Source organism: Ctenopharyngodon idella, chromosome 3 (genome assembly GCF_019924925.1).
Source record: "Ctenopharyngodon idella isolate HZGC_01 chromosome 3, HZGC01, whole genome shotgun sequence".
Taxonomy (NCBI): domain Eukaryota; kingdom Metazoa; phylum Chordata; class Actinopteri; order Cypriniformes; family Xenocyprididae; genus Ctenopharyngodon; species Ctenopharyngodon idella.
The window spans coordinates 26,991,383-27,002,387 of NC_067222.1; the positions used below are offsets into that span (position 1 = coordinate 26,991,383).

Genomic DNA, 11,005 nt, shown 5'->3' on the forward strand with positions numbered 1-11,005 from the left:
GTGCACATCAGGAAAAACTAAATACTACAAAAGTGTAAAATATATTATTCCCTTTAATGAATTTGCATGACATCTACTTTTTCAGTTGTACAGTACAAGATTTGGACCATGGCTCATTACCGCAAAATTGTGAGCAACGATGCTTTATCTAATGAAAGTGGCTCTTCCCTCTCCATAGCTTTGAACCTGATGCAGCATCTATTTTTAGCTCATCTGATGAATAGATTATGACTCTTATGTCTGCTCTTGTGCGCGGGAGACAGACAGCGGCCAGCAGACACGCACAGGAGCTGCAGCAAAGCGAATCTGTGATATTAGCTTCATCGACGCCTGTCAGCTCACATCTATGTGCTCATCCACAGCAAAGCGGTCAAAAGATGACTGTGACTGCTCCCAAGAAGCCGTTCCAGACAGCAGATAAATTACTGCCTGAAATACATTCGTCACTCAATACGCTGAAGACATCCAGGCAGGCTGAAATATGTCTGGACGTCACATCAGATGTGACACTGTTGATCTAGGGAAGTCACACTTTAGCTTTACTGCTGTTAATGATATAGTTTTGTTTTGTATGGCTGAAAAAGTGACTCATTACACTTAAATCATTATGGAAGTACAAACTAAGAGAGCTGCACCTTATGTGACTGACACTGGCTGTCAAATATCTGCATTTACAGAGTCTGTAAGACCTCTAGCTAATTGCATAATGCAAGTTTGTTAAAGTACAGTGATGAGTGTACTGATTGTGCAAACGGCAAAGTTCATTTCCATGTCTGTCTCACCTGAATCTCTCCAAGTTGTCTCATCAGCTCCTGTTGAATGAGAAAAATGAATCTATTAATCATTCTGTAAAAAAATAAAAAAATAAATAAGCATGCATGTCCAAACTTTTGACAGATTTTTTAAAGTGAGCCTGCAGTAAAATACCAATAAAAGACAAATTGTGTTATTTTCTGCAGAAACATATCACAAAACAATCTGGTGATAAATCTCATGGTAAAAGAGTAAAAATGCTGAGACTGAACCTGGGACTTTGGACCTGGCACAACAGTCTTCATGGATGGGGCGTCATATTCAAACTCAGAAACCGTTTTTGTGGCAGTTTTGCTGACATATCTGGAACCTAATGCAACAAAAACAGAATAAAAACTGAAATAAGACTACATGTTTTTATCATGTGGTTCACTCTTACTATGCAGCACATATTTCCCATAATTACGTAATATGTTGGATGATATATTAAACTCATAGTTTCTAAAAATGAAAATCATATTACAAAAAAGAAAATTAGTATCACCTTTAGCTGAACATGGGAATGAATTTTTACCATTTATTCCATATCCCTGAGGCCTGAGTGCTGTGCACTGTTTTAATTATTCATTTCTTGCTTTTGTGTAAATGATCAAATCTGGTTCTCGAAATGTGCTGCATAAATAATCATTCATTCATCCTTTATGAAAGGTTGCCTAGGTTTCAGTGCAGATAACTTCCTGCAAATGCTTAGCAATGCAATTTAGAAGTGCATGTGATCTCAAAGTAATTAACCAACTGAACTCTGTAAGACCTTTTGTACTTTTGAAGTATATCTGAACAGTGGCCAACACCAATATATTTAAACAGCCACAAAATGCCTTTTACAGCCATATTTAAACAGTAGTACCCACATTCACTTGAGGGGCTACATAAGTTTACCGAAGTGAACAGGATGTCTCATAACTGAGCTACTGATTAATGAAGGACGCTGACAGGATTGAGTCAATATGACCAGCCACTGAAAGACAAGACGTGCACAGACTTTTCTACTCATGCAGAATTCACCAGCCAAAGCTGGACAGAACCAGATCCCAGTAACTCATTTACATGGTTAAGTAACTTTGAACTGTGTCCCTCTCGACATTCGGCTCCATATCCACACATCATTATCATTTTAAAGGAAGCCTCTCACTTACTAAGCTGAGCATGGAGTTTCATCACTTTGATAAAGTCTCTGTGACAGCTGACGGTCACTGGTAGGTTGAGAACATTACAGTTAAACAAGCTTTTAAGACTGGCGGGTATTATAGTCCTCCATCTCAGCATGGTATTTTTACCTGGAGCAGCAAGACGCAGGTTTTGCTGAAGGGAGACGGCCAGCTGGCGGGTCAGAAGTGAGGAAGCCATGTGTAGCACTCACTGACGCAGAGATGAAGAGTGAGAGAGAGACAGCACACTGCCTGCCTTTCACTTCACCTGAGGAAAGACAAAGAGAGAGTTAAGACAGGCTACAGGGAGTGGGAAGCAAATTTGGGTTATGGAAATGTCACAATCAAAGACGTGCTGAAGATAATTCAATCTGCAGGTCAGAGGAGAAATAATATCCACAATCGTATGTGACATTGAAGGGATTCCCCCTGATCGTACATATAGTTATACAGTTACATATGTATTGTTTAAACATACTATTATACAGACTATTCATTTTGTTAAAACAGAAACTACAAAAAAAAGTTTGTTCAGAAATTGGCTGTGGTATTAGAATCATGATCACATAAACATATTACCACACACGTTTACATATCACTCAATTTGCCATTGGTCGGGCAACCAGATAGTCCTGCCTCAAACTTGCACCATTGGATATAATAATCGTAGGGCTGCCCCCTAATAGTTGACTAATCATTAGTCGACTAGAAGAGGCTTAGTCGACCAAAATTTTATTAGTCGGTTAGTTGCAGAAAAAAAAAAAAAAAAAAAACAGTTTGTGAGAGACAGATCGTTAATGGCGGGTCCTTGAGGTAATTACAGTATGTCAGGCAGGAAATCCAAATGTTTGCCTATCATCCATTGACCTCAAATATGGCTGATCATTTGAAACGTAAATAGTAGCAACTTCACATGGCTGCTCGCTCTAATGTTAACCTAGAAAAATGTGCGCTATTATTAGCCGCATATCCAAGTGTTTGTGCAGAGTGTGGAAGCTGAAGTATAACATGCTTACGGCAAGACATGGAGGCACTGGAGCGATCACTTGCATTTTTCCTGATAACAGTGGAAACAAAACTTAAAATACTCCACCAATTTTGGTCATACAGACAAGAGCGCATCATTCAAAACTGTAAAGTTTGCATAAACTCACAACAACAAGAAAACGTGCCTTTTTAAAATAAAGAAAACAAACAGGATGTGTTTTCTGCCATCCCGGTCTCCCTGAACTACAGCATGTCACAAAAATGAACCGAAACTCAGTGCATAGGCTACTTGCCTCACAGACATGAGAAATATTACTATAGAAAGCTTGAAATGTCTTCTTTTAAAAGAACTGATTCAAATTGAAAAGAAACACTCACTGCTTATGTAATCCATACGAAAGATGCATTTCTGCACATTCACTATACTGCGGAGATATACTGCGAGGCAGCATCAACTTCATCTTTACAGCCGACACTAAAAACAACTAAAAACGCTGTATTCTGTTGCCAGTCCAGTAGTTGGCGATGTCACATTGTAAAGAAACACTACGCACCTATAGACTGAACACGTAATACGCGTGTCCATGGACATCACCATTTTCACAAATTCGTGTTTTTTTACAATAACGGTATCATTTTTAAAAACTTGTTTTCAAAAGTTTGCATTTTTAGGCCCCCAAAACGCCATTGTTGTGTAAATGAACGGCCAAAACACCGTTTTAGTGGAAAACGTGTAAACAGGCCCTTTAGTTTAGTTTTATTTATTTCCAGTTAATAATTTTAGTGATTAAAATTTAAACTTATTTCAGTTTATTGCCAAGGTAACATTTTTTAATTTTCATTTAGCTTACGTTTTTCAACTTATATTTATATTTTATTTCAATGAACAGAAATGTTTTTAACAATTTTTGTTTTAGTTTTAGTTCAGGATAATAACCCTGGCTCAAACAAACTGAACAATGTTCAGAAAGCACCCCAGAGCCAGAATGTCCTATTTTTAAGGGAAATCAACCTTCAAACAGCTTGTCTCTACAAATAGTTGTCTCAGCATATTCATTTGGGACAGAAGGAAGTATTTTAACATCACTATTCAAGCCTTTGCACTGGGGAAAAAAAAAAAAAAAAACTAAATCAGAAACTAATTAAAAACCAGATGGGAGCAAATCTTACAGTCTACAGAGTGACCTGGGATCAGGCTTCAGTACCACAGACAGTTCCTCTCTCCCTGAGCAGCAGGTTCAGCCATGCCCATCAATCCTGTCCTACTCCAATGGTCCCGACAGTCCCCCCCTCACGCCACTTAATTAAAAGCACGGTTGATTGTTGTTAATTACAGCATGGCTTAGCCCTCGGATGAACTTTTTGCACTGCAGAACCATCACAGTCGTTCTTGGGACATAGAGAGTCTTGTATGGACAAGGCTAGGGGCAGCAGACAAGTGACTAACGCTATGACTTTCAAGTACTGCTAAACCTTCCCAATAGGCACAGGGCTCAGGGAACTCGAGCACACTCGGTCACACTTTGGCGCTAAGATTAATTGGGAAGAGGGAAGTGTAGTCCTGCCTAAGGGAAAAGCTGATGCCTGAGGGAATCCTGACATATCTTCAGCTATTATAATGAGTGAGCATATGCTTAGGGAAGGAACAGCATGGTGATGGAGTGCAATTATTATGCACAAAATGCTGAAATAAACACATTGTTTCTGAAGCAATATTGTTCCTGCTTAGTTTAAATGTCATAGGCGTATGTTTCAATCACAGTCTGGACATTGAAAACCTGTGAATCAGTCTTCCTGCTCTATTGAAAGGAAGCTAGTTTTATGTGTTTGCTTGTCCAAAGGAATCAATTCAGAGGGGAGAACTGGCCGCCCGCTGGACAGCATAGCAGACCCTCGGCATCTTTATTCATGTGCAAGAGAGGAGAAGCAGAAAGTGCATCTCTCTTGTGCTCCAGATCTGAGGACGCTTACGCAATTGAGGCAGCAGAAGCAAGAAAAATCCAGACGCTCCATCTCTCAGAAGCACTCCAACCAGACGGCTCATCGACCGGATAGAACTGGTTTTGAAAATGTGTGTTACACAAGCCTGTTGTCATGCGCCTGTGAGGATGCAGCAAGCAAAATGGGTTAAACTAGTTTGACAGCTGGGGGGCAACAACCTGACTGATGGAGCTGATTTTCCTTTCTTGAGTAAAAGAGACTAATTTAATTTCATTGACTAATAGAGAGCGAAGAGCTGAGCGAATGCCGATGGGAAGAGAAGTGCGGATACATCTTTGAAATGATTTATTGTCAAAGCATTAAGTGACAGCTTCATGCCCAAATGTCAAAACAGTCTGGACACTGTCAGTGAATCCTTGTGGTTTTAAAAATTGTATTTAGAAAATAATCAGGGTGCAACCACATGGAGTTTTATGCTCACCAAGGCTGCATTTATTTAATAAAAATACAGTAAAAACAGTAATATTGTGTGAAATATTATTTTAATTTAAAATAACTATTTTATATTGTAATATATTTTAACATGGAATTTATTCTTGTGATAGCGAGGCTGAATTTTAAGCATCATTACTCCAGTCTTCATGGTCACATGATCCTTGAGAAATCATTCTAATATGATGATTTGCTGCTCAAGAAAAATTTATTATTGTTAATGTTGAAAACAGTTGTGCTACTTGTAAATCTGTGATACAGATGAGATTATTTGATGAATAGAAAGTTTAAAAGAACAGCATTTATTTGAAACATTGTAATTTTGTTTTGTAACACTGTAAATGTCTTTATTCTCACTTTCAACCAATTTAATGTGTTCCTGCTGAATAAAATAATTATTTATTTTTACTCAATCTTACTGACCCTAAACTTTTGAATGGTAATGTACATTAGTTTTTTATGCAAATTTATAAAATTGGCTTTCTGTTGTCTAGCTGGCTAACAAAGATGTGGATTTGTCAAAATTGCACAAATGGCTTGCGAAAGGTTGAAGATCATAAATATTGTTTATGACATTGTGCATTGTTTTCCAGCTAAAGAGTGTTTATAAATTTATATTGGTCACTGAATACACTCTATACATTATAGCTGCATTTCTGGTAATTATTGCAAATTAAAAGCCAAATGAAAGATTACTGTATGTTGTAACTTGTTTTAAATAAAGCAAAAACATTTAAATGTTTAAGGAAATTAAAAAAGTAAATGGGTCATTGATGAATAAGGTATTTAAAAGTGTAAAAACAATACAAAATGGAGATATAATTAATTTTGAAGTTTATTAAGTATTAACAATGAGATTATGTGGTTTTTATGATCAATTAACACTGCTTTTGTAATTTTTTACAAGATGGACAAAATTTGTCACCAAAAAAGTCATTCGATTTAACCAAAATTTCTTACCGAATGACACTTTTGGTTATACCGAATGATGATATTTTCAAACAATGTTAACATGCTGATATCTAGCTAGCTAGCAAAAGGACAATCAAAGATTTTATATTTAGTACAAGTTTTTAAAATATTACAACATTTTCCATGTTTTATAGCGGTTGTACCGAATGACCTGATGTTTCGGGACATGCGTATGAACGAGTGAAAACATGAATTTTTCAAATAGTTAAGAGAGAGTTGGTTACTTTGCTTCATGACCATGTGGTCCTTTGCAGGTGTCTGAATGATGTCACATCCTGTCACATGATACTGACCGCATGACTTGATCCAAAATGGTCTCTTTATATTAGTCACTCCGAATGACATCAATGAAATTCATTTTTCTGGACATTCCTTCTCATAAAGCAATGACTTCTACATATAATTTTAATACCATTTTACACTATGTTGATATATGATATTATAAAATCATGCCTGAATAAAAAATATATACATTTATTACATTTTAAGATATTTTAATCACACGTGACCGTTAAAAACAAATGACATTTAAAAATCTTTAAAATACCTTTATATGTAGCAAAATATAATTAAAACCTTTTGGATTTAATAAAAGAGATCTAGTTGTACTGCCTTACATACTTTGGACATACTTTTTACATACTTTATTATTATTATTAAGGCATTTGGACAAAAAAAAAAAAAAAAAAAAAAAAAGACCCGTCACGTCATTGACCCATATATAGGTAGGGGAATTATACATTTGAACAACTGGCTGATTGATCCCTAATAATGATAATAATATTAGAGACTGAAAATCCACAACCACCATCAAGGTCCTATATGACAAAACATTACATTAGGTTTCTTAGTTCATTTATCTGCTCATTTTCAGCATCAAAATCAAACCAGCACTCTACATCTGATTCTCTCTCAGCTAATCAATATTCATCAGGGGTCTCCGCATGGTCGTTGTGCCGGGGGACCATTTCAAAGCGAACAATAGCCGCCTGTGCTGGATTACACAACTCCGAGCTGCCACCAATCCCTCTGCTCCTCTTCCTCGCAGCTCAGAGTGTGAACTAAAGCCTGCGGTCCACGAGAGCAATGAGCAACCGCACCAAATGCAAAGCCATTTTTTAAATGCAAATTACTCTGCTGTTACGTAACACAGACTTGGGAGGGGCTCCCCTCTGAAAAGGAGCCAGATAACATCAATAGAAGTAAGCAATAAGACATGAAAGAGTCTACAAAATACATCCTCAATATAAATATATGAAGCTCATTTTCAAACTTCAGAGATGACAAAACGTGATTAACCTATCGTAATTAACCAAAAAGATAGCAGAGCGACAGTTTTGGTTTGCACATTGTAAAATAATCATCATAATCCTGATAACCACCAAATGAACTTTGATCGTTGGCTAGTGATAACATCGAGCTCACTAAAAAGACACCGAGCAGTCAGTGAAAGATATGAGCACGGTTCATTGCGCATAATGCTCATCACTAACCCTGTTAAAGCCTATTGGTAAACTTCATTACACCAATTCCCCTCTGCATGATTTAAACAGCCTAATAGGTCATGCAGAAGTCACTCTTTGCTACACTCGCTCATATAAATATGGCAAAAGATTCAAACCGCTCACAAGATTTTCCTCCATTTCATTAAAAAGATAATCTAGACTCTAATACTGAATATGAAAGCTCAATTAAAGGAGTCTAATAAAAAGAGTCAGTCAAAATCTGAGAGGTTATGTAGTTGAAATAGACATTAAGAGTCTTTAATCATTCTCCGTAGCAAATGTACATGGAAAAGGGGGACATTCGAGGGGATTGAGAAGGTAAAACCTCTGATAAATACTGTAAGACAGTTGCCAAGGGAACCAAGGAGGAAAACAATTGTGCAACTGGCTGTCTTTCTTGTCTGGATGGCAGATCAACCTCTGTAGGGAAAAACTGTGGTGCTATTAAAAGGATAAATCTTGGTTAAGAAGCAATAGGAAATGTTTTATGCATGCCTATCAATACCTCCAGAATAAGAAATGCATGGCAGATTTGTTTAAAACAAAGCATGACATAGTATTGCGGGGCTAACCACAACAAATGCATCTTGAAAATTGGACAGAGACATGTGAAGCTCAGCATCAGATGGGAAGATGCTATGAATAAAATGTCCCACATACTGTACTACATGTACAGACAAAGATGGGGAAATCTATACATCATCCTATATGTGCCTTCAAAAACATTCAGCATTCCTGAAAACCTGCTCCACAATCACAAATGCTTACGCAGGTCTTGTGCAATTTTTAAAGAAAAAGACTGCAAAAATGCTACAGTAAAAACCTGTTAATTGATAAGCTGCCTTACCATTTATGGTTACAATTGTAAATGGTTTAATATTTCTTTATATGTCATTTTACTGTAAATTTATGGTTTTTGGAAGTAAAAACAAAAACAAGAATTACCATATAATTTATGGGAAATACAGTAAAAGGACATTCCCAGAAGTTCCTGATTGACACATCAAATTTGATTATATTATATAAATAATTTTGTTTCTTATTTTTACATGTACATTAGGGTGTTTTGCGTACCATTTTAAGCCAAAAAGACAATTTTGATACTTCGAGTAGACTGGTAAATTAACATTAAATCACTAAATGAAAGTTATTAAATATACAGACACCAATATGCGATCTCGTAATATCGGAAATATTATCAGTATTCTTGCAACTACTTTTTGTACATTGTAGGATAAATCGTACTTTAGCTGTATTCAGTGTGCAAATCAAAGACATTATTGTAGGAGAGAGCGCAAAAAAGTCTAAAAATTATGATACTGGATGACAGAGCATAAACCAAAAGCAGCTGAACGTGTAAACAACATTTCACATGGATGTTTTGGAAACACAACTTAAAAGGAGAAATTCAACAGCAATGTACAACCTAGTAACGTATAAAAAGTCAACATATTTTATTATGAAAAATGGGGTTTCTTGTAACACAATATGTAAGCTTTAAGCAATCTTACTAAATATTATAAACGAAACTGGACTTTTGGCCTTCTTCTTTGAGAAGTCTTAATACGAGTTTCTGCTAAACACAATGGTTCTATAGATCCCATATTAATGTATTATGGTTCAACTACAGGTCATCATTACAAAATTATTTTCTTATTCAATATTTTTGTCCTGTTTTCCAGTAATACATATAGACATCCTTAAGACTGCATAAAATATATCTTGAATTAAGTTTGTTTTTCTTAACCCATTTTTATGTTTTTCTTGCTGTAAGTATAAATCTAACAGAACAACAAAACGAGTCATAAATTATGCAATTTTGTTTCTCTAGAAAATTTGAATACTGCAAAACAGGAACGAATCAAAGCTGTTATCAGATTAAATAAATGAGTACATCTAAATGACTGCTGGCTAATGTTGTTTTTGTCAGTATCCGTCTCAGAGCAGAAGTAATCGCACATGAAAACTTACTGCACACAAAGCAGCTGGTGGATCTGAGAAGCAATAGTATCCGGTTCCGACTGGATCTGACCTGTCAAACGGTTCTGAGAGCGAGACGTATGGAGAGAATCGAATCGATGCAGCAGGCCGGTTCTGTCTCACAACGCTGCAGTGTTTCATAAGAAACGCGTTACAAAACAGGATAGTTATTGCATCAATGTACAGCGAGGCATTCCTGCAGCGATACCTCTAATGCACGATAAACTTATGATTATGAATTACAAAAACAAACCGCGTGCTTATGCTCTGCGGTGAGAGCGCTGCAGCGTCTCTTTCGCTACGCTATTCGCTGCTATAATGACACTTAATGATATTTAAAGACTCACCTTTATGTTTTTTTTAGCTGTACTGGAAGTGATATCTAGCAGGTTCTTGGTGGAAGGACGAAAAAGAGAGAGAAGAATGCAGGAGTGAGGTACACAGGCAGACTTTAAAACATCATTTGAAGTCTGGCCTTTTTCCCGAGAGGAGGGTTTTTGCTGGAGGATCCGCCGACTTCAGCCAATAGAAAGAGACCTGCAGCTCCCGGAAATGTCAGCTCCCTTACTCTGAGCACAGCTGTGTGCAGTCAGCACTTCATATTTCCCATAATGTAACCGAAGCTCCAGTATAGTAGGTTTTGATTCATTTCCGTGACTCGAATCTTTTGAATCAAGGTCGCTGTTCACCAAAAACTTATTCATTCAGTGTTCTGTATGCCAGTAGGTGGCGTTATGAGAGAGTTATTGAATCATTCGTTCAACCGATTCCTTACGTTCACGACCGACAAGTAAGTTACTTTGCAAATACATAAAAAATACATAAAAGTTTAAAAACAGCTGAAGGAAAAGGGATGCCTTAAAACTCTCTTAATAAACAGATAATTTAAAGACATTTAATGTAAAAAAAAGAAAAAAAAAGAAACAACGAATAATATCCCCACTTCTTTCGATCATTTTGTCATAAATGATTCGTTTAGACTCGAATGGGGCATGTTCGTTCAGTAGGTACAACCAATTAAATGCTTATTAACAGCCCACACTTGGTCTATTGCTATAGTCAGTCTCAGCAGGGTGCATGAACGATTCATTTACTTAAAAGATTCGTTCAAAAACACCAACTCCACTAAAGATACATTACTAGCGTTTAGCCAACAATTCATATTTC

At 36.6% G+C, this 11,005-nt stretch overlaps 1 protein-coding gene across 2 annotated transcripts in view; it reads right to left on the reverse strand.

Annotated features, from left to right (window-relative positions):
• Positions 1–10,357, reverse strand: part of abat (4-aminobutyrate aminotransferase) — a 33,519-nt gene extending 23,162 nt beyond the window's left edge. Inside the window, exons 1-5 of one of the 2 annotated variants that reach the window (XM_051886610.1) lie at positions 10,186–10,357; positions 9,830–9,965; positions 2,091–2,229; positions 1,026–1,123; positions 783–812 (exon numbers count right to left, since the gene is read on the reverse strand). In XM_051886610.1, coding sequence (XP_051742570.1) covers positions 783–812; positions 1,026–1,123; positions 2,091–2,160 — 198 coding nt within the window. In that variant the 5' untranslated portion in view covers positions 2,161–2,229; positions 9,830–9,965; positions 10,186–10,357. The remainder of the gene's footprint in view (positions 1–782; positions 813–1,025; positions 1,124–2,090; positions 2,230–9,829; positions 9,966–10,185) is intronic. The other variant, XM_051886609.1, reaches the window with a different exon arrangement.
• Positions 10,358–11,005: the final 648 nt, after the last annotated feature.